At 38.4% G+C, this 24,864-nt stretch overlaps 1 protein-coding gene across 1 annotated transcript in view; it reads left to right on the top strand.

Moving 5' to 3' along the window:
• The window catches only part of thsd7ba (thrombospondin, type I, domain containing 7Ba), a 241,697-nt gene that overhangs the window by 155,793 nt on the left and 61,040 nt on the right, over nucleotides 1-24,864 (top strand). The window contains exons 11-16 of the mRNA XM_088083067.1: nucleotides 114-305; nucleotides 3,238-3,469; nucleotides 10,185-10,300; nucleotides 11,680-11,812; nucleotides 12,705-12,808; nucleotides 23,203-23,394. Of these exons, the coding sequence (XP_087939193.1) occupies nucleotides 114-305; nucleotides 3,238-3,469; nucleotides 10,185-10,300; nucleotides 11,680-11,812; nucleotides 12,705-12,808; nucleotides 23,203-23,394 (969 nt within the window). The remainder of the gene's footprint in view (nucleotides 1-113; nucleotides 306-3,237; nucleotides 3,470-10,184; nucleotides 10,301-11,679; nucleotides 11,813-12,704; nucleotides 12,809-23,202; nucleotides 23,395-24,864) is intronic.

Here is a 24,864-nt window from a genome sequence, read left to right as displayed (position 1 = left end):
CTCATCAGGTTAATATGAAACATGAAGTGTAATGGGTCTCATCAGGATTTATACTGAACCTTAGAAGCTGACGTCTCAGTTTCAATCCTCTGATCTTACCTTGCCTTCCTCAGGGGACGATGTGCCTATTTCCCACTGTGTCGATGACCCTCCCCCCACAGAAGTGGCCTGCGAGGTGGCCTGTCCTGCAGACTGTGTGGTTAGCTCCTGGTCTTCCTGGTCACCCTGCTCGCACAGCTGCGCCACCAAGACAGCCGAAGGTCGACAGAGCCGCACTCGTACTGTGTTGGCCATCCCGGGGAAAGGTAATGCAACATCCCCTCTGACTCCTTTGAATCTTTTTCCACCTGGTGTTCATGAGTGTATTGGCAGTGTTTGTTGTTGTGGTGTTTTGTGCAGGTCTTCTCAGGTAATTTTTAGTCAAACAAAAAGTCACAACTAGGTTTTTTTATTTATTTGTTTTCCTCAGATTTTTATTGATGAGGTATGACTTTTTGTAAGCAGCACTGCTGAAATGCTTTAGCTCTCATCAAGTGTGTCATCTTATTAGATACAGAGTAGCAACTAAATACTAAGCAGCACGAGGACAGAAATTTATATACAAGAGAAGAAGACAAGAAGTTAGGGAGTACAGTTTATTGCTGTCCTCCCTAACTTCTTGTCTTCTTGTAGAGAGTGTAAAGTGTAGATTTGCTATTATCAGGTACATATTAAATATTAACAAAACAATAATAGTATTAGTTTGTGACAAGAAGAGAGTGTGGAAAAACCTGATAGATAATACTGATACCTAAAAAAACTAAAAAGCAGGTTTGATGCCATTTAAGGGGCGCTCCATCGATTGTACACATATAAGTTGGATAAAGCCTTTTGTGGCTCAAGAGGGAGCTGCACCAGATCTGATAAATTATATCAAATGATCGAGCTCGAGGCTACATTAGTGGCTACAAGCATAACATTCCTGTGTCCAACAGGACTGCCTTTGGTCAAATTGCATTTTGGGTAGGTTGGGTGCCAGATTTATACAGGAGCGCAATGTTTAATTGTTGAGTACCCTGGTTTTTTGCAATATATATTTAAAAAACAGCAAAAAAAAACAAAAAAAAAAACATAGACTCTCAAAGTTTAACTCAGCAAACAAAAAAGAGATGTTGAGTGAGCAAAGTCTTTATCAGAGTGCTTTGACCAGCACTGTTGGATTACTTTGGCTGTTATTTCTTTAGATTTCAGAGTCTTATTTAGACATTTTTCATTTTTTGGTTTGAGTTGACCATCCATTATCAAGGGCTCTTTCTCTGGCCAGTATTTCTCTGCGCATTCCAAGTGTTGCGTTTTCAAGTCAGACAGAGTGTTGGCAGCCAGCTCCTACCCATTAATCCCTGTAACCAACTGCATATCTGCAATAACAGCTGATGAAAGAATCTCACAGTTTTAGCCAGGTTCCACACTGTGATATTTATTATCTTGTTGCTGGTTATCTGATGGCTGGCAGACGTGCTGGGAGTGTTTGTGCATGTGTGTGCTTGTGTTCATATGCTTGCATGTTGTGTGATATTATGGAGGAGTGGGAGAATGCAAAACATACTGGAAGGTGCATGTGCGTATTTGTGTGTGGTTTAGTGACAAACTCATCCTAGACTTTCTGTGAGTCACAGTTCACAGCGCTTACTGCACTTAATACTCTCTAGGTGACAACTTTGATTCTTCTTCAAGTGAAGTGTCCCTTGAGGACTTGAGCCATAGTATATTCAAGTATATGACTTGAATATACTAGACACCTTCCCCTAAGCCCCCCCCCCCCAAATATATTATTTCAAAAGTGTGGCATAAATCAGTTCATTTCCTTTCATTTCTAGAATCACTATTCATTCTCAGCAGGCTGACACTTAGTACCCCGGATCCACTTTGTTTGAACCAGTCTGACAGCATCCCATCAAAATGCAGGAGAGATCCATGAAGAGCTAAAGTTAAATTGGAAATAATGATACCAAAGAAAATGTACACATTGTTCAACATAAAACAAATAACAGAGACGCAACAACTTTTAACAAATGAGTCCAAACTTAAAAAAGCAATTTTGTAAAATTATTATATTATTAATGAGTTTTATAAAATGGCATCAAATTTGTTTAGGAGCACACTGACTTGTTGAGGAGTCGGAACTCAAAATTTAGGACTTGGGAAATGGCAGTCCTGCCTGTCTTGGCTTAGGACTTGAGTGTGTATATATGTGTGTGTGTGTGTGTGTGTGTGTGTATGTGTGTGTATTTATTAGTATGACTGTGTATGTGTGTGGTTTCCAGTTGATGGAAATTTTTAAGAAATAGCTTAATTTAATTTTATGATGAAACTATATACAAATTATTTCATTCTTGAATGTGCACAATACATGTAGGTACAGATCTAAAAACTATTTATCTGAATTACATACATTGTTCAAGACAGTCAGGCTGTTATTGCATTGAAGTGGCACTATATGAAAACACTCAAGGTGTCAATTAATTATTTTCATAGTGATTATTTGCAATTTTTTGCCATTTACATACATTCTATATGTGAGTATTTGCCTCCAATTGATTGCATTAAACTGTCAGTGTCGCCTGTCTACAAACAGAAAGGAAAATGTCACTTGAAAGTAATTCTATATTGCTGTTACTGTTAATAGTAATAAAATGTCACTGTCATTTTTTTTTTGTAGTAGCCTATTACACAGCCATGCACACCATCCTGGTGAAAACATACAAGTTTTCACACATATCTTGCTTGCAGTGTTGCACTGTCATTGAGGTTGAATATAGAACTGTACTGTATGTGTCCAAATAATGAGTAGATTCAGAATATAACAACCAGGCTACAGGCAGCAGAGACTGGAAAAGCTTGTTACGGTGTGGCTGTGGGCAGTGTTTGAATTGGCCTCTGAATACTGTGACCTTACTGTGACTTTTCATTTGTAATTGAAACTTCTACAAGTTGTAACTTGTAAAGTGTCTGCTCAGCCAACCAGAACAAACATTTGTGTTGTCGCTAAGCAGCCAGCGGTCAATGTTATTAGCATTTGACTTCCAGCAGGTAACTACAGCTTGTTACTTCAAGTGAAAACGTATTTCAGATTGTTTTGTCTTGCTGATAAACATGCAAAACTCTAAACAGTGTCTATTCAGCATTTTTCAAAATGCCAATTGCAGCGTTATACCGCACATGTTTGACTTGGGTTATTTCCTGTGTGTTGGTTGCCAGAAGGGAAGGCGTGTCCAACAGCTCCAGCCCTAGAGGAGTGGAGAGTCTGCAATGACCACCCTTGTATGATGTTCCACTGGGAGGCCTCAGCCTGGGGCCCCTGTATTGAAGATGCTTCTGTGGATTTTAATGGAACCAGCTTATTGTATGGGACCCCAACCTGTGCCATTGGTGTTCAGATTCGCAAAGTCAGCTGCATGAAGATGAATGCTGGACCTGTCATCAGTAAAAGGTATGCTCTCAGACCAGGAATCTCTCGGGCATCTACTGTGTATAAAGTGGTAATGAAATAAGCACATCAATTCTAACATTGGGATTTTGCGTAAATGTAAAGACTTTTAATGTTTACACATTAGGCATGCTGTTGCAGGCATGTTTTTTTAGTCCATTGGGAGGTGAATCAATATGTTGCCTCCTCCTTAGATTTAGTCCAATAAAAATGCTTGTTTTGTCACTTACAGGCTCAGATTGTTGCAATAAATTCTGACAACATTATGGGAAGGAACCTACAAAGATAGACATTTTTGTTAAAGAGTAAAGAGATCCTTTTTTTTTAAATCAGAGATAGCCTTGATATCAACATTGCCAAAGCTACCAAACTCTATTTAAATAAACAGTAATTTTAGTGTGTATAGAGACAGCATTTTCAAATCTAAATGGTTGAATAGAGGATTTATTACAACCAAGCATGAGTTGGTGATTGTTGGAACAGTGGAAAGATGAAGCAAAATGTATTGTGTGATTTTTATTTTGTTTCTGTTGACTCAAAGTAAATTTTATGAGGATAAGATCAATGTTTGTTTAAATTGAGTCTGGTGAGTTTGGCGGTTGTGATTTCGACAGTTTCTGGATAAACAAAAATGATCTTACTCTTTAATAAAAAGGGTCTACCTCTGTAGGGTCCTCCCCATAATGTTGTCAGATATTTAGAATTATAATCTGAGCCTTAAAGTGCACATAAAGCATTGGTGCGTAATTGCCCTGAATGCAGCTTATTTTATCCCTGCTGGCCACAGCCCTCTCATTCAGTACTGGACCAATTTTAAAAAATGTTCCAATTAGTCATTAATTCATTTCCATATCCGCCTGTCCTCGCAAGGGTCACAGGGGGTCTGGGGCCAGTCCGAGCTGTCATCGGGCGGAAGTTCGGGGTACACCCTGGACAAGTCGCCAGACTATCGCAGGGCCTCCAATTAGTCAATTATATATAAAAACTAGGCTACAGATTAAAAAAATACTGGAGTCACCCCTTAAGTCTACGGATGGACAGTGCAGAACAGCCTACCCCAGCATACAAGGAGCAATGGTGATGAACCTCAACACTCCATAGTTTATGGTATCTGAGGAATGAAGCCACTAAGAAGATGGATGCATATTAAAACATGGCCATAGTAAACCACAGGCATAATAGTGACAGCAACATTATTGCTTTTTGCATAAAAAGAAAAGCGAGGTTTGTTTTCAGTCAAGTAATATGACATTTGGTTATAAAGAAAGTGTTGTTGCAGCCCCACAACAATCTGTGTTTTACCTGTTCTGAATATAGTTATTAACAAGAAGTATGTGTCTCAAATTTGCAAATTAAAATGTCTGCTCTGGAGTCATTATGCCAGTATAAGAATAGCACTTTGTAAAAGAATATTTTCTTTGTCTGTCCCCGTCTGACACTGCTACTCTGTTCAGTTTTAGATACTAGAAAATGAGTCCCGGGAGAAACGAATGGTAAATTATAAGCGAGGAGTAAAAAAGCTTTGTAAAATCTTGGGGAGGTGGTGATCGTGTTTTTCTTACAGAAAAATCGCTTATGATTAAAGATTCCGAAAGTGTTTTACTTGAAGATATATTGTGTATGCTTTTACTTACTGACAAATGACCCAGAGGATTTGATGCACTGGGAAATTATATCCCTGGAGTTTTGTACACTGAGCTCTTCTTTTGTGCTTTCAGCCTCTGTTTAGGATTTTTTTTCCATGAACCTGAGATTCATTTCACTTATGCTCCACCATTATCTACTCCTCTTTCAGCAATACAATATCAAACGCTGCTAAGGGCTTTTGTGCTGTCACTGTAATGATGTTATAGCCCACACCAGGAAGATAGATTTATAAATAATTCACAAAGTTTGCCCTTCTTTAGCTCGATATATTATTGACAGGGCCACAAAGTGGATTATGGAGAGGCTTTTTTCTTATGAATGTTCCTTCTCCCACCACAGTGGCTTTAATGAAAACTGTCATATCTGCTCCACCAACAGATCTTGTGTGTACACTATCCTGTTGAGTCAATCACTTTTTTGCTTTTCATGTATAAGTGCAGAGTGTTCATTTAATGGAAAAGCTATTCCATTGATTTTGACTGTCAGTAACAAGTTTGCTGGGCTTTCCTGCTGTCTGTCCATATCATCCATAGTGTAAGACATGACTTTGTCAATATACAACAGCATAGATTTGGCATAACTTCCCGCCTCATATGATAGGATAAATATCCAGAAGACAGATACACTGTGGTAGCATATCTCCTGGGCTGAAAAAGGACAGCGCAGGGCCACATGAGAGAGTTCAGATTCTTCCATTTCCTTCGCTTTAACCTTTGTTTATTGTAGAATGTGTTTGAAATACAGAAATATCCTTAATATTTCTAAACCGTTCCCATCTGAAGGAGCCGATGCCCCCTGAATTAATCTGATGTTGTGCTTCTTGAGTGGGGTCATTTCGTTCAGCAAACATCTAAGCATTTCATACTTTGCAATAATCTCTGTGATGCACACTGGCTCAATGAAAGGTCAGTGGGTCTCTCTTGGTATTAGTGCAGAGCCTTCATCCCTCACATTAGATTTGAGTTTAATTTCTGCTCCCCTTCATCATATATTGAAGATAAAATAACAAACTGAAGCAGTGGTAAAAACAGACTAAAGCAGTGGTAAAAAAAAAAGAAAGTAACCTTAAACATTTTTTACTAAATATGGGTGAAGCTTTTTTTCATAACATACAGTAATGATACTGATAAATGATAACATAAACATCAATTAAACAATACAATATCAAAGGCCAAAAAAACCCACACCCATTATTGTTGAACATGGTTATTTAACATCCAGTTTTTGTTTTTTTTTATTATTTTCTGACGTTGTTATTAACTATGGTCATACGATGAAGCTCTAGTTTGTTACATACAGTGTCTTTTTTTAGAATTAACAGTTTTCATCAGGTTTGGGTTTCATCATATACCTAGTGTAGGTTGAGGCAATAAAACTACTGGATTGGTTTACAAAAGAAGATCATAGTTTGGGTTTAAAAACTACATTGTCATAAAAAAAAATCATGTGTCACAGAGGACACAAACACAAGTCTCCTGGGTGAAAGTTCTGTGTTTGTTTGACCCACGCACCATGCTCTCCTACTTTCCAACTCAGATTTTCTCTCTCTTTATACTACAAGGTATGTCATTGCTGCAGATGGGTTTACATTGGAGTTTGTTGAAAGCCCAGCGTGTCTCACACACCGTTTTCTCATTTTAACTGGACAGTGGCTAGATAATTGCCTCCAGACATTGTCTAGAATTTCAGCAGGAGATTGTCTGTGTCAGAAGTGTTTTCAGCTAGTGGAAATACTTTGTCTGGTTTAGGTGAGGGATGGCGCCTGCATGCAGGAGGCAGGACATGATGTGGATTACACGTAGCTGTTTTTTTATTGTGGTCATAAACAACATTGCGATTTTGGACAGTGATTTTCGGCTTTGGTCCTTACTGACAGAAGTTCCTAGATCTGATCATCTCCCAAGTTAGACATTTTCATTGACATATTTTTGTAGATGACCCTTTGTCTTCACCATCGGATGATTGTTTTCTTCCGGTTTTGAGTGAGCCTCTTGATAGAATTCGAATATTATTCAAATATTACACAGACCTTTTACATGGTAGCTGGCAGGATAAAGTTTGTTTAATGTCTGACATAACTGATTCAGACATTCGCATTCTGACATACATAGACTCCTCCGGGTAATGTCTGTATGATATCAGGTTTGTAGTGTATGTGTAAAAGGGGCTATACAGATACTAAATGGTGGCTTGTGCATCAGAATCAGACGTCCACGTCCACTGACCGAGCTGCTGTATCTGACCCCCTGGGATTCTGAACCTCAAAGCACAACAGTTTGTTCAAGGCTGTAACAACACATTTTAATAAATACTCACTCCATAGTCATTATTAATACTTAGCATGAGATATTCCATTTTTAACTAACTTGGTATTATTGGAAAATAATGAATTTGATATTTGATTGCAATCAGTGATCGTAAGAGACAATTAATCTTCCCAAAAATGTCACATTTGAACACCATGGCCTAGACTGTAAGTCTGATCCCCTCATCCTTGGCGCACTACACAATATTCCCCCAGCTGCTCTGCTGCGTTGCCATGCCCTCTGGCATGCATCACTGCAAAGAGGGAGAGAGAAGAGGATGGATAAATCTGGGAAAGGATGGGTTTTATGTATCTTGCCTCCTTATGCTTTGGCATACTTTGATCTCATTTCTGTGCGTGCTGGCTTTATGCAGTCGGTAGGATGTGGCACCATGCTGGGTCTCTAGTGAGACCTGGATCTGGTTGTGGGGCAAAGGAAGTCACTCAATCTGAAGTGAAACTGGGATGTCTATGTACGTGTCAGTGTATGTGTTTGTGTGTTGGGGATGGGGGGAGTTGGCTGCTTGTTGATGAAGACATCAAAGCTTATGACTTATTTGATTTTACATAGCTGCATTAATCCACACCACTTCAAGGTTGCACAACACGCAAAATACAACACAGCCGAAGGCTTCATTACAGATATGTTGCACAAGACATGTAGCAACCTAAATACGAAGGAAATACTTGATCATTTTCATCATTTTCCATCTTAGGACAAAGAAATTCATAAAAGTCGGAAAAGTGCTCCTTAAAACCTGGTAATGGTGTCCTTGGTGCGGCAGGAATGATTCATTGGCAAACAGTTTGCATATCCTCACTTTCCTCAGGTTTAATTAGCAGCCATGCTGTGGACTTTGATTGATTTTTCCTCCCAGAACACTCTGTCTCCTCGGTAGCAACACAAGACTTGTGTGGCTGCTCTATACATGTATATGGGGAGATAAATCCACTCACCTGATTTCCTCTTCCTTTATCTACACAGCCCTGGTAACAAATGTGGTCGTTGCAAGCCATCCCATGTCTTCCTCAAACACAAGCACTGCAACTGTTTATATCGAATATTGTAATTATGAGTAATGTATATAGGTAATTTCTGAAGCTGCATTTATTGATGAATTTTTTTAACCTGAGGGCAGGGGGACAAGCTAAAAAAACAACAGTGACACCACCTTATGGAGCTGATATATGTTAGCAAATGAATTATTTATGGACGAGTCCAGCAGGCACATTAATTGGGACAGATTTCAATTAATATCTGACTTTTAATGCGCTTGGGATTCTTTTCTAATCAGAATGCACAAAGGTGGTCAATAAACACGTCCCTTTGCAAACTTTTAGAAGTTAACAGTAAACATTTACCTTACATCAACTGTGAACTGAAATGTTTGGGAAAAGGGACAAAGCATGGGCACAATGTCGTCAGTCAAGGGAACTAGCCAGTTGGGATACGTATAAACAATTAAGTAATATCACAAAGACTTGCACTTGTTTTGGGACCCCCTGGAGAAAGGGATGATGGAGGAGGGGTCGATCTTGATATGATACATTTGATACATTTGACTGCTCCATGTGATAGATCACATGGAGCAACGTAAGCTTTCTTTTGGATTCATTTAGCTTTGTTTTGGCCTCTCACAACTCCTTATGTGTCTTTTTACATGCTTATCTCGGCCAGAACTCCCTTAAAAAAAGATTTTGAATATCAGTGGCATTATTACTGGACAAATAAAGGTTGAATAACTAAATAAATAAAATAAAAAATGCTCTCCTTTAGTTATCAGCCAATTTCTAACTTAGTCTGCTGTCTGGTGATAAACTGGTAGTACAGTGGGTTTGTCAGAGCTTTTAAGGTGAAAGCATTTGTGGCTAAGGAGGTTAATTGAAACAGAGTTGCCAGATAAAAATCCAAAAACAATTTTCTCCTTTTTGAGCTAAGGGAAAGTACAGCAAATTGCCAGCATAAATGATGGAATTGTTTCTGCAAGCCACTTATATATTATATTTGTATGTTTCATAAATAGTGGATATGGTGAAATTTAACGCTTTTCAATTTCCATTTTCAATTGAATGTTTTGACAATGCTATGGTAAATGTGCGGTTTGTTCAGGGAAAAAGACAACACTTGCTTATGGTTAGGAAAACATCATGTTTGGACACTTTAATTGGTTTTAATCAGTGGTCTGTTATTTTCTGCTGCTTGCTAGGTGCCACGAAATTCCACCATCCTCTCCACCTCCTGCTGAAAAACTCATATACAATATAATCTGAACTACATAATGTATGGAACATATATTGTTTTGTAGCAACTGGCCTGCCAAGGCTGGGTTATTATTCTCTGTGGGTTTGTCACTATAAGCAACAACTTTCACATTATAGTTGATTGTAAAAATAAAACATTTTATTTGTACAGCTGTGAGATAATTGGGTTTAAAACTGACAATGTAATGTTAACCATGAAATACAGGTAGTCTGTGCGTTTGAATAGTGGGAGGGTTTCTCTTTTCATACAGCAATATTTGTACCCTGGGAAGTAACTGAATGTGTGAGAAAAATGTAATTTTTTATATTTGTCCACCTTTATTCCTGAGCGAGCAGGCGGGGGCGGGGGCATGTGATCAATCATGTTTTCTGTGGGGAGATGTGTGATGTCAAGGACAGGGCACTTGTTTCACTGCACTGTCCTGTTAACGGCGAAACTCAGGACGTTTTTCATTTATCGCCTGAGGGATGAAGAGAATTTAAGACCACTGTCTGTGTGTTTAGGTGTTCAGATTCTGCTCGTCCAGAAACCGTCCGACCCTGTTTGCTTCCCTGCAAGAAAGACTGCATTGTGACACCCTTCAGCGAATGGACGGCCTGCCCATCGACATGTGTACAAGGTAGCTCTCATGAATTTTTATTAACGCTATTTAGTAATGTCTAAAAACTCCACAACCTTTTAGGTATTAGTTATATATACTAATGAAGAACACCTATAACATTTGCTATTTAGTGGCAGGGAATTTGTTTGCAGGAATATATTTTAGTGGACTGTTTAGCTGTAAAATTAGAAAGTTTATGAAGTGGTGTTGATAAAGCTGAGCCAAAAAACACACCGCCCACTGACCAGAGCCAACTTTCTCATTTTACAGTTAAACAGTACACTAAAATATGTTTCTGAAAACATTTGAGGTGAGACACAGGCAATATAAGAACAGAATATTTATTCATATTTGATCAACACTGCCTATTTTAATCGCAGTTCACAAGCCATGATTGACATGATTTACAGCTCCATTAATGACTCCATGCTCTGACTGGCTCATTTTCTGTTTTAGTAAAGTGAAAATCTTTGAGTTTTGGAGTTTTGGTCAGACAAAAAAAAGAAGAAAGCTATTTTAATATATCACCTTGCGTTTTGGAAAAGTGCCTTTTTTTACTAAATATTTTAAAGATCAAATAATTGATTGTTACAGTGAGTATATACTTTGCAGATTAATCTAAAAGGGGTAATAATAGTTGCAGCTTTGCACAATATATAATATTTGTATCTAGTTATAGTTACAGTATCAGGACATTGTATGCGGAAAGCCTATTTAGGTATAAGGGCACATATGCTTTAGTATTTCAACACCAACAAAGACTCGTTTTAAAAATTCAAAATGTTATCATACAAATATGCTCCCCCTTGATGTCTCAAGTGTATTCAATGATTATGTTTAAGTGTAAATGACAGTGCTAACTGTTCATTACATTAAGCTGACACATCAAGAGGAAAATGGAATTTTAATGGGTTTCAATATGTGTACTGTGAGTATCCTGGAAATCAAAAAAGTGTGTAATTGTTTTTAAAAGAATTGAGCAGGCATCTCGTCTCTGTAAATATGCTGTAGTCCATTGGGTCCGCTGATGATGTAATCACTTTCTTAATTGCACCATTTTCAATGTTTAGTAATTAGTGTTGTGTAATGAGCCTTGGAGCGTGAGCCAAATGAAGTCATTACAGTGTGGTGTGTCCGAACAGACCGCAGTAAAATGGAGGACATCACAATCACAAGGGCAAGCTAATCAGGATCAGATCAACTTGGAAATATTAGACTTCATTGGTGATATTGTGTCGGCATTTATTTGGTGTCCCAGACTTTATATCTCAACCATTTGTCTGAGTATCATTTCACTTCCTCTACCTCCTTGAAAATATTGACTTAAATACAACTGTGCAACTAATCTGCCACTGCACGCAGCCTTTTTTGTGAAGATTGTGTTTCATGTCCAACAGAAAATGCGACTGCCGCCACACAGTCTCGCTACAGAACCATCGTTCAGAGGGCCGCTAATGGAGGTCAAGAGTGCCCTGACACACTCTTTGAAGAGAGAGAGTGTGAATTGCTCCCTGTGTGTCCAGTGTATAGGTAAACCACAATTTATAACCAATCATTCCCTTTCCTATCTGCTTTTTTTTAATAGCTCAGGGTGAGAATGAGGTGGGAGTGCAGCCTGAGGGTGCATTATTGTTGTGAAATACTTATCTGCATTTGATTTTACAATGCCATTAACACCATAAGAGTATTTGACACATACTCTCTTGGTGTTTACAGTGTGATATCAAGTTCAGTTGTTAGATAGTCAAATAGTAGTGCTGCGGGGAAGAAAAAGCAAAGTCAGATGAATATGTGGGCATTTGTAGAACTTTTAAAGGGAAGAGATAAAACTTGTCATGAATGAAGTGTTTCATGTCACCTGGCAGACTTTTGCGGGTGGATCACACAGAGCTGGTTGAAAATCAGCAAAGTTTCCCTCTAACATCCAATTTGAGAACATTTATGAGTAACATCAACACATTCTAATCCCAAGTCGTTGCATATCAATGCTTTTTCAGTGGACTTCCATGTCTTCAGACAGGAAGCAAATAGCGGGCTCCCAGATGAAAGTTCAGGGTTGTTTTTTTTTACAGTGTGCATCACAGCAGGCAGCCCTGCAGAGGCGTCACAGCAACAACGCTGCCAGTGTCAACATCCCGAGCATGCAACATGCTGCAGTTAGGCGAGGTTGCCGTCACACCCTGCTTACGCGTGCAGTGTGCTCCAGGCATCTGAAATCGCAGATAAAGTTGCGCTATCTGACAACTTTGGAATGAGAATGGGCTGATCACACTCAGTGAGAAAATTATTGCCTGACAGTTGTGATAGTTTTGCTGGATAGAGAGGATATAATTTCAAACTACTGTCAAATAAAGTTAAGAGTGAAAATGAACCTGCAATAATACACTGCCATCCCAAAATCTGTCTCTGTGTTTTCATGTAGCTGGAGGGCACACAAGTGGCACAGCTGTAGTTTGGTTCCAGATTCTGTTCGACGTGGATTATCTGGACCAGAGGAAGCCTGTGGAAACGGTTTAGAAACACGAGGCAAGTGTTTTCTTTCTTCCCTGACCTGTTTCATTCTCCACACTTGTCAGCCGCTGCTGTATCACCATTTAAGGCATGCTCCTCCATCTCTTACTATCCTTATTTAATGAGACCTAATAGCCCTCTCAGATCTGCTCCTTTAACAAGCAAGTGATGGAAACATAAAAGACGGAGGCAATTTGTCCAGAGAGTGTAACGAGATGAACCTTTCTCTCTGTTGTCTTGATGATCTCATCACAGCACTGGTTGGTATCTTATTAATGAATGCAGCAAGTCAGATGGTCACAAGCATCTTACCAGCAGATCAAAAAAAAAAAAGAACAGTCAGCCTTGTTACACACAGTACACACAGACATGTGTGGATGGACTCACACAATAAAGTTTGTAAACTTGTTTGGCTCATACAACAATGTCCTTCCAATAGAGGCTTTTGATGAAATGAATAAGTGCTTCATGGTTTGTGTCATAAAGTCTGACTTCAAGAGAGTTTTGTGATTTATAGTCCACAAATTAATGGTGAAAAAAACCCTCTTAGAGAACAAGCCATTAATAATGTAACACACAAAGAACAAAGCTATAAACAGAAATAATTCCTAATTCACAGAAATAAACCTCCTCACTTGTGACTTGTAAACAGTTTTCAGTGAACCTTTGTTCCCCTGAATAAATACAAATATGTAGACATTTTTGTTTTTAGCAAATGTTCTAATTTCTACAAATGAAGGCACCCACTGTAGAATCTTCCATTACCATGTTTTCCTATTTTTGTGCATTTTTGCAGCACTTTTCTTAGCTGAATGTGGGTTGTTGGGATCCACAGTCATATTCAGTCACAATATCAGACTATAAATGTTACATTAATCAATGCTTTGTATACAGCAAAAATACAAACATCAGGGTTACAATATTTTAATAAAAATGTTGATATTATAGATGAGCAAGTACACCATGATATGTATCTGTACTTGTGTCTGTTCATCCATCTAAATTATGAGTATCGGTATCTCAGAACTGATCTGAAACAGAGGTGGATATAGTTTAAAGTAGCTGAGGCTTAGCCAGGAGTTTTTTTGTTTAGCCTCAATTTGAAATGGTCTGATCAGAAGTTGCTACGTTTATAATTTATAAAACTATTAACAGAAGAACTATCTCAGGATGAGCTGCAGATCATTTTTGATCACAAGAGTTAGAGACTGAACACAGTTACCCAAATGATTTTACTGCATCACAAGTACAGATATCAACACATTTTACTCGGATGATACTCGTAAAAGATAGCGTAGTTTCCATAGGTACCATTATCCATAACAGATACGTGTTTCTGATGAGCACTAAGCTCAACCCTACTTGATTGGCTCATATGTTACAGTTTGTTCTCTCGATATGTAGTATTTTTTAATCAGCACCTGTACTGAATATTGTTTCTAAATGAGGGCTATCAAACAATTCTTTTTTTTCATTTTTTATTGCAATTAATCACAGATTTCAATTGTTAATTATGATTAATTGCATTTTTTAATCAAATGTTTTCATTTCCATTAGTTTGCATTTTAAAACAGTTATGAAGTCCATACCGACAAGGTAAAGCAATTCTCACTAGATTGTTTTGATTAGGAACCAAATTGCAGCAAAAAATTGCATGGGACTCATTAAATGGGCATATCTGTAATGGGGGACTCAGTGGTACACATACCTATTTTCATTCAGATGTCTTGTGGTCAGAGGTTAAGGGACCCCTGTGAAATGATCATACCGGTTTTTCATTCCTCAAATTTTGCCTACATTTGGAGCATTATTCAGCCTCTTACTGACAAGCTAGCATGACATGGTCTGCTGGTTTCATGTGATACCTAGTATCATCACTTGAGCTTTAAAGCCCAGCCTGCTAGAGCCTCTTAAAGACGGGAATGACGACCGGCGATTAAAAGGGATTAAATGAAAAGCGTTATGTATCGCATCATGATTAACACATTACTGCTCACATCGCCATACTGAATATATATACACATCCAGTTACATTGCTGATTCTCTTGCTCTGTCACTTGGTCGCTCCACAAAAAAATTTAAATACAGTTTTTGCTCTCAGGATGCTGAAATTTGGCGTGGAGGTCCATGGACGTGTATAAGTGTTTTCTGTGTGAACATGTGTGTTTATGCTCATGCCAGCTGGCTTAAAGGGGTCCTGGTGATGGGAGTTTTCTGTCGCAAAAATGTGTATGTGTATCATACCATCCAAATAGATTCACAGAATTACGTGAGATGTTTTTGAAAAAATCTGGTCATGAGCCAAAGGACAGCTCAATAACTGTTAATGCCAAACAGCTAAAAGTGGCAATGCGTGTATGCATGCAGACATGTGGTCGCAGCTATTGCGAATTCCTGCGTGTTTAATTATAATTTGCTATTTTTGAGGTAATTTTTTTTCTTTTCTTTTTTTTAAAAATCCTGCTAAATACAAAATGAGGTTTATTTTTCTTGTGCTGCTGACATTTTAACTCTGGAACAGTTTTTTGTCAGTAAAACTGTGAGTGGGCTCATGCCTCTCCACACTGCTGTGTGACATGATTCCTACTTAATTAAAATTACTATTTTCCCATTAGTGGGATATTTTCCTTTGTAGTTAGACAATCCATTTTGATGTGTTGCCTCCATACTGCACAATTGACTGTATCATGATATAATCATAACTGTTGGCAGCATATCATTATCATCAAGTATCATATCCATGTGATTACCACCCCTAATTGATTGTGCTCTGTGAATGTGTTGTGTGTTTTCTGGACAGAGCCGACTCCTGTTTACTGTCTGTCACTGCATTTCTTTGAGTGGAGTTGTGAAAAAGACAGCCACTGGCCCTGAATCGTTAAAGAACTGGAGTGTTAATTGGATCATTTCAGACTCGTTTAGAGGAGAGCAAATGTCCCAATAAATCCCAGAAACTGGCTGTTCTATCTAATTTACTGATGTGATTCAAGTGAAGTTTTCAGTGGCTTACAGTGCTGCCTTGAGAACTTTCTAGAATTTCTGCTCTCACCGTTGCTCACTTTTACTTGGCAGCATAATTATGACTGACATTTCTCAAGTGAGTTTCTATGACTTTTTGGCGAGGATGAGAAAAGTGTCTGTGGTGTTCCCAGGTTAAGAGCAAGCCTCATTGACCTTTAGAGCACCTATTTGAATATGATTAGAAAATGACTAAGTTAAATACCTGTGACATTTCACAAACTGAAGCATGGGTTTGGAATTTGCAGTCTGTAGATATACTGGATTTAAATATAAATTTGAAGCAACAAAGAGTGTATCCAAGATTTACTTTTCCACAGTGGATGACTGAATCATTTCAATGAAAAGGACATATAAATGTCACAATAGGGCATAATTAGGACACAATAATTGGGAATAGGACCATATTAGGGGCATAGGACCACTGGATAAGGGCATATCAAAGATTTAATGGCAACAAGTTATAGCAGGGGCTTCTCAATTATGTTATTCAAGGACCTTTAAAGATTCTGCATTGCCCTGAGAGAGCTCTTATTATGCTATCAGCAACCCACACTCAGAGTATAGTGCAATCTGATTTAGATATTATAGACGTATCTTTATGTCCTTTTATTGTGTTCATGTACTTACTGTTACAGTTTCAATGTTTTCAGCATACATTTAATTCCAGTTACACATTTTGCTTTATTCATTTTCTATTTTCCCTTTTGGAACACCTCTTGCTTTTCTGCTTTGCTGGTTGAAATTCAGATTTCCTTAACTTGAATTTTAGTAACACTCATAATATTCAACACTGGGTTTTTTTTCCCATGCACTCCATATTCACTGTAGTTTGAGAATTTCCATCCTGTGGGATGATGGTATCTACTTCAAATATATCTTTCTTCGTTGAGAAGCTGAATATGAACAAGCAAGTTGTGCAGCATTATAGTCTTGTCAGACATTCATCCTGTTCCACTGCAAAATATAGGTCACCTTCTCCTCTGCATTTTTTTCAGTATCATCTGGTGGTGACTAATGACTGAGTCTTTTAAATCTAAAATTACACGTTATATCTAATATTGTTAAAGCCATATATGAATAAATGAAATAGGCATGAATCATGCTATATTTACAGGTATCATAAAACAGCTGGATTTTCAATTATAAATTATTACTTAATAATAATATACGTATTAATAAAACATGTATTATATCATAATTTGGAACCAATTTCTCATTCTGGTAATTCTGTGTGTGTTGTCATCAGGTTAGGTGCAGGTTAGATTGATTTTCCAAATGTCAACTCTGAATGTCCCATAGATGTGAATGTAAGCTTGAGTCTTCGCCTGTCTCCATCAGTCAGCCCTGTAATTGACTGTTCAGGGTTTACCCCGCCTTAATTATCAGCTGTGATCAGCTCTGCCTCCCTAAAACCTCTAAAGGATACGCAGGTATAGAAAAAAAATTAATGGCGAAATCAACAAATTTGTGAGTGACTGCAGGATTTCTGATTATATGAATAAAACATTTCCAGATGATTCAGTTGTGAATAACTGACACACTATAACATATGAAAATGATACTATACTTTGATCCTTATGATCTTCATCCTACCCCAAAGTTTTTCATGGCAACCCAACACGTTCTCACTTCCAACACGTCAAATATGGCAGCTTGTTTAGTGACTCTATGCTTCAAACTATGAAGCTCTACTTACATGATTAGCATCAGTTTTGGATGCTCAGAGACATCAATTTCTGCATGCATCATGCAATAGTGTCTTTTTAAAATAAAGATCAGTGTTCACAGAAAACATAGGTTTCATCACCACAACTACTTTAGGTTTAGGTTGGGCTACGGTCCTGTGTTTCTCTGTGTACATTGTATCACTTTTAATGATATATCATTTCCATGGGTGTGTTTACATAAAAGCAAATTAAAAGTTCACACACAGACGCTAAAAGGTGTCTTGTATGTCGGAGTCAGACGCCAATGGCTGCTGACCAAGCTGCCATATTGACGCCCTGGGAATAAGAACGGGCTGGAAAAAACGTGATAAAAACTTAATCCTACCTATAAGCACTTTGCTGTTTCTTTGCTGGGTAATTATTTCAGTCTGTCTTCTGGCCACAGTGAAAGTGTTTGCTGTCTGATTGCTAAAACATTTGCTGTGACTCTGTGTGTCACAGCTCAGACAGGCTGATTTCAGAAGGCACTCAAGACCTAGTTTCCAGAGATTTCCCCATGACCCTCAGTGGATCATGCACTTTGTATCATGTGCATTGCACTGAACTTTTGGCCACATTGTTTCACATATATTGTTAATTACATGTATATCCAGTAGTTTTTGTTTTTTCTTACTTCATGAGTGACATTCTGGCTGAACTAAGACTGAGAAGCCTAACTGAGAAGCCCACAGCCACTGTAGAAACCTCTTTGATGTTCCTAAGGTGAGCATCACCTTGTTTGCCGGGATGGCTTTCCTGAGAATTACTGTACTGAAATTTCGGTTGGAAATTGGAAGTGTCAGCAGAAATACTGTACAGCCCGGGGGTACTGGTAATAGTTAGTCATGATGAAACATCCAAATAGCAGATACTTAACAGTTCAATTAGGAACCAGGGATTTTCAGCCCAGCTCGAGTAACTGCTTCTTTCCATCTCAGTTTTCTGGCCTCATGTTGGATGCAAGGCTACATGTTGAATGAATGCAAATATCTGACCCAGTTGGGTGAGGGTTGTGGTACATGTACTAACCTGACATGTCGAAGGTCATGGATAAGAAGCATCACTAAAAGGATGTCGGGTGGTTCAGTGGATAAAGCAGGCGCCCCATGAATGAAGGCAATGTCCTTGCCGCAGTGGCTGTGGGTTTGATTCCAGATCACGGCCCTTTGGTGCATGTCATCCCCTCTATCTCCCCCTTTCACGCTATCCATCTTCTGTCCTGTCTAATAAAGGTAAAAATGCCAAAAAAAAAAAATCTTTAAAAAAAGAAAAACATCACTAAATACGTATATTTAAGTAGATGAATCCTAACCTCCCCCAAAGGAAATTTAGGGCTAAATAGAACAGGCACCACTGTATGAAGTAGTAGCTGAAAACTTAGAGTGAGCCTGAGCCAATGGATTTCACACTAACTACAACACACTGCGTCTAAATCCAGCCAACTTGTGGCTCATAACCAGCTGGAAGTGTTGTATCCTTCCCCGAGTAGAACTGGAACTGTTTTGAGAAATTGTTCAATAGAAAATGAGTCACGTTGATCATCTTTTGCTGCAGGAAAAACATGACTTAATAGCCATGATGAATCAAATCCACATTACTCTTCAAGAACATTAAACAAGCAGTGCGACTGCATTAACATAAAGATTCTATTTGATGGGACGGATTTTTAAGTTGGTGAAAAACCAAGCAGTAAAAGCGATGACAGAAAATGCAACATAAGTCCAATTGATATTGACTGAAAGGAAACTAGATTAAATCATTTTTTTGCTGAAATAATTATGCTAAAAATGGATGGCTCCTCGTTCTAATTCAAAATATCAGTGCTCGCAGTGCTGCGCTTTGCTAAGAAAAGACACTGGTGATGACAGAATGGGGTTGTGATGGGTGGAGTAGGTTAAGTAAAAAAGAACATCACTCAAGGTAAATGGACAGAATTAAATGCCAACACGGAGGTTTAATTATTCCCACAGCGGTGCTAATTGGACTAATACTGTAGTAGCTGTAAGTGATTAGTGTTGTTTTCCTAACAGGTGTGTGAAAAAGAAATACGATTCACCTTTGAAGAGTCATCATATCCACACTCTTTAACCTAAACACATACATTGTAAAATAAAAGTTGTTTTTTTTCTTAATCACTGGGATGTGAATGTGATTGTGAATGTTACATAAATGCACTTTAACAATAGCTCTCCCTTGCAGTGGCTTTGTAGAGGCCTCGTATGTAAATGACCATCCCACACATCCTCAGTAGACATGTAGAAATCCAACAGTTTTTGTCAGAGGGCAAAATTTAAAAGTCAAATAGAAATCGATAAAATGGATTAAAGGCATGTTTGTATATATGTGAATCCTCAAAGACATTGGGGGGGGTTCTTTCACTGGTGACATTGCTTCACTTAAATCCCCGCTTTTCTATGAAAAAGGAAAAATATTGTAATGTCCTGTGCACTAGCTGCTCTATATTTTTTTTATCTCTAAGGAAGCTACAGTCCAATCAGCTGCTCCAGTCTAATCAGTTGCACCGAACAAAGCTACTAAAATCCCTCCCTCTCTCTCCTCAGCATGCACACTGTGCAGCAGCAGGATCATCCACACACCTACTCATATTCTTTGTTTTCCTTCTTATTTAATTTATTCAATTAACTCGCATTAGGTTTATCACTATTTTTTGATGTTCCTCATTTATGTTGCTTCCCTCTAAGCCAGGGCTGAGCCACTGTTCTGACACTCACTGAGTGACTAACCCCACATATATTCATGCCAAGTACCACGCAGACTGAAATATCAGTGTTGGAAATTAGGGGAATTATTCCTTTCAGACATTCTAAGTCTGCTGATTATTGTCATTCAAATGTCTTTGTCTTGGGAGTGTTTGAATTATGTGTGCCACTTGATTAAAATTATTACTGTCACTGTTCATATCCTGCACACATGTGGCATATCATGTGAGAAAACCACAGTTTAGGAACATTAAAGGAGCAGCGGTTATGATTTTAAGAGATTTTTGTGGCACACATATCGCAGATTAAAACCAGCTGAGCCCTCTGCAGGTTAGAATTCACTGAAAGTTTTTTTTTGGTCAGGAGGTTTTTACTGGAAGGCGAATTATTGACTTCCCCTCCAAAACAAATGGACTCAGTGATTTAAACCTGTAAAAAACACCAAATAAAACAGTTTCACATAAACAAAGTAGGTGTTTATCTCCAGTGTTTGATTTGTCCATTCTGGACTACAGTAGAAACAAGGCAACATGGCGATCTTCATAAGCACCTACTTCCTATGGAGATAGAAGCATCTTATTCTAAAGTAATGAAAACACAACAATTCCTTTTTGTTTTTCTTCAGGTGATTATACACTAAAGAAACACTATATTCCATTTCAGCCAATATTTCTCCCTGAATCAGGTCTTGACTGTACCTTTACTTTTTATGCCACAGGTTCCCTTTGTAAAATGGATGGTTAGATTTTGAGGGTCTGCATACTGTTGAATGTGCCTGTGATTTTGGTAGAATGTTTTTGCTTTAAGATAGTTTTATTAACGGATCTGTAAGTGACATTCAGAGTGTTTCTGTGATATGGAGTCTGAGCTGGGAGTGTCTGCACATGGTTTTCAACATGGAGGTGGCTGACAACATCAATAGTGCTGACAGAACTAATGATGTTAATGTGGGAGGGAACCAGAGGGTGGCTGTTAATGCTTTCACACCACTGCCGCCATCAGTGGTAACTGCTGTATGAGTGCCGTCCAAAGCGGTGGCAATTAGATAGTCAGCTGGACACACACAAGAACTCACATGCACCCACAGCCCGGACCGTCTACCACAACAAAGAAAAGAGAAGCTCTGATAACAACACACACAGAGGGAGCGTGACCTTATTGTCTGCTCAGGATGCCATTACTCCACTATATTTTTACAGGGCACATAATTGCTCGCTGCTGTATGAACTGTTAGAATGTCGTGTACAGAAACTTAAACCTTTGATAGACATCAGTTTTCTTATGCTGTGTTCAGACACCTTTGAAAGCATTTAAACCTTTTCAAAAACATGGGGAACTAATCAGCAACTTGAAATGAAAACTGCAAAAACAAAATCGGTCAAATGTGAAGAAAATTTGTATTCTATAAATAATTTTTAAATGGTTTAAATTTGTAATTTTTTAAATTATTTTCTTGCTATTTTTTGGGCCATTTCTTGTTAGGCTGCTCATTTCCTTCTTTCTGTTCTCTTCCTTCTTTCTTTTTTTTTTTAAAGGAATCAAGCCAAATTGCTCAGGTTTCAAAGGGTTAAGACATTTGTGTGAACACCTAACCGTATGTTTATTGATGCATTTTTTAACTTAAACTTAATTGCGTAGCTGGGTGTGTTTGTTGATGCAGGATATGGATCAATGCTTACACTTTTTGTTTTGTAATTTGGTAATATATATCTTACTCTCTGTTGAGCATAACCTCCCATTTCATGACTCAGACTCTGGTCTTATTTTGACAAAAAAAAATGAATAATGCATTTGCACTGTGTCTTAGTGTTTGTTAATAAACTGTGCTGCTCGGTCTAATGAATGCACCATGAGGCTCAACATGCGAGTTGCAGACACACTTCCATCTCTGAAAGGCGATTTAAGCAGTTTGAAATCAACAAAACATAAAGAGATGAAGCATCTTGCTACAGATTAGGTCGTTCTTGGAGGGATTACATGTTCACTTGTTTTTGTGAGACACAGTAAAGGGTTTTAGATCATTTTTTGGAGGGTTTTTTGAAAAAGAACAAGAACTTTTTTTTCACATTTTCAAGGCAAGCCTTTGCTTTATTATGTAGTTCTGATGTACCTCTCATATTGATCCTGCCTCCTGTTTTCCAATTTACATTAAAGTGTTTTTGTTTTTTCCCTAACCATAACTAGTTCTTTCTGTTCTGACAAAGAGTGGCCTCACTTCTTTGAGTTTTCATTTTGATGTATAAAAGAATTACCAAAAAGGTGTTCAGGGGTGTTCTCTGAAATTATCAAAAAGCAGCCACATTAGACTGAAAGTCTGCTTCCAGTTAATTGAGTGCTACATCAGGTGTTTAGTAACAGAAATAACCCATCTGGGTGTGCTGTGTGTTCTAAGTAATTATTCTTTGCACACACAGGCACATATTGCAGCTACAGTACTTGCTTTTGATGCCTTTATTCCTCTTTGATCAGATACCGATACCCTGATTAGATAGTGTATACATCATTCTGTCAAAAGTATTTAGCTTTCATGTTAATCCGTTATTATGAAACCTTGTTTTTATTCAATAAATCATAGCTGTCTAAAGAAGTCTGATAGTGTTGTGCTTGAAGGTTGAATTGGCATTTCATTAGATCCCAAACATGAAAGCTGCACAGATATTTTTTTTAAGCTATGACTTGCGCAATGACAATGATGTAGCTACCTTTTCTTCTCTAGACCATTTAACCAAACATAAAAGAAATAAATAGACCTGTCCCTCCCTGTTGCAGCTCAATCAAACTGTGCATACAACCTAATGCTTAAATTGGGCTTCTTCTAGCACAAATAAATATATCTGTAGAGAGATTTAAAACAATACCACTGACTGATTGTCAACTGACTGATTGTCTACGATATGATCCATTTCGTGGGCATTGTCTGTATAATTGGAGTGACATTTGTGCCTTCTCCTCTGTGTTTCAGGAGTCAGTTGTGTCAGGGAAAGCGGTGAGCCGGCCAATATGACAGAGTGCCTGCGCTGGGCTGGCCCCTTGCCCCCTCAGATCAGAGAGTGCCGAGTGGCTTGCAAGGATGACTGCACTCTGACTGCTTGGTCCAAGTTCTCTGAATGCGCTGGATGTGGCAGCTCCCGAAGTCGCAAGCGTTCGCTAACAGGTAAACGCTGATTTTCTACTCAGACTGTGAGACCCAGTTACACCAGCACCGTGCACAGACATTGTGGGGGGCAGGTGCTAACAAATGCACATTAGAGGTACATTCAAAAATACATTTTTCACTTTACATATTTATTTATACCAACAACCCTACACTTACCAGTAGAGGTTTGATTTCACAACAGTGACAAACAATGCCGAGGCTGAGGGCAAACACTGTTGTTACCTCACTGGTTGTCACCAATGAAGGTAGGTCAGGGAGACGTAGATGCTGCTCTGCCTGGCGCTGCATTTGCATGCATCTACTGTCGTGGCTGTGACAGTAGAAGTCGAAGGGGCAGGGGATTGTATGGTCTCACAGAATGATAACTGAAATGCAGTTATTTTAGTATTACAATAAACTTTTAATAGATGCCATGGACCAAATTTTTAAAAACTAGAATACAGGCCTGTCTTGATAGCTACTTCTGGAGGAAATTATTTTGTTCTAGGTGTCATTGTTATAAACACAATCTTATTTTATGACTACTTTTTTGCCACTGATATAATGATATAATAGCATAATAATGCTAATACACCTTTCAGATAGAGAGAGAGAGAGGTGCTGTAAAAAAAAAAATGGACGCTTTGTGCTGTAAAAACATTTATGCACTTATACGCTGTTAAAAGAAAACACAAAAGAACAATGGACTATATTGTACGACATGACCTTGATAATTCTTGCTGACCTTGTTCAGTCGCTGAGAAAATGATTGTGACATTCCTACTAAAATATAAAATTAAAAAAAGAGATAAAGAAACATCTTGCAAAAAGGGCCCTTTGTCAAATAAGAGGCCTAAAGGGCAGGTGTCTTAGCATCAAATAGGTCCTATCTGTGGGCACGTTTGGATCTTGTTTGAAGCAACGTCCTCAGCAGTGGAGTGATGTGCACATTTGTTGCTGTTCACCTTGCTCTACATCTCCATCAGCCAGTGTCAATGCTCTACACCAACCTATGAAACACATTTGGAAACATAATTTACGGTCATTCCAAGAGTAACTCAACTACATGCCTTGAACTTCAGGGTTGTTGTCATGGCAGCACATTCTCCATGTGCTTAAAAGCCCCTGCGCTTTGACATACATACCGCAATCCAGTCAAACCTCCTTTTTTTTCTCCCTCTGGTTGTGTTACTGTAACTTTCTACTGTCCCTGTAGTGTTATGTCAGGTCTAAATTAGGTCTCTCACAGCTTGTAATCCCCTATTTCAGTCCAGATGGCAAAATCTGAATTACATGCTGTGGTTGCAGACCAGGCTGGATACTATTTGTCTTCATGAATATTTGATCCGATGCCGGAGGGTTTGTAGTAAACATACCCCGTCTCCTTCTATAATGCTCTTAGAATCCAACACGTGAAATCAGCCTTAGCTCAGTGGTGGTTTTTTTTGGGGGGAATAGAGTGTGTTCATGTTCAGGGGGTCTTAACGG

This window comes from Plectropomus leopardus, chromosome 10 (genome assembly GCF_026936395.1).
Source record: "Plectropomus leopardus strain MGB_pleo_1.0 chromosome 10, ASM2693639v1, whole genome shotgun sequence".
NCBI lineage: Eukaryota > Metazoa > Chordata > Actinopteri > Perciformes > Serranidae > Plectropomus > Plectropomus leopardus.
The sequence above is the reverse complement of the archived record's forward strand: the minus strand, read 5'-3'. Positions and strand labels throughout refer to the sequence as shown.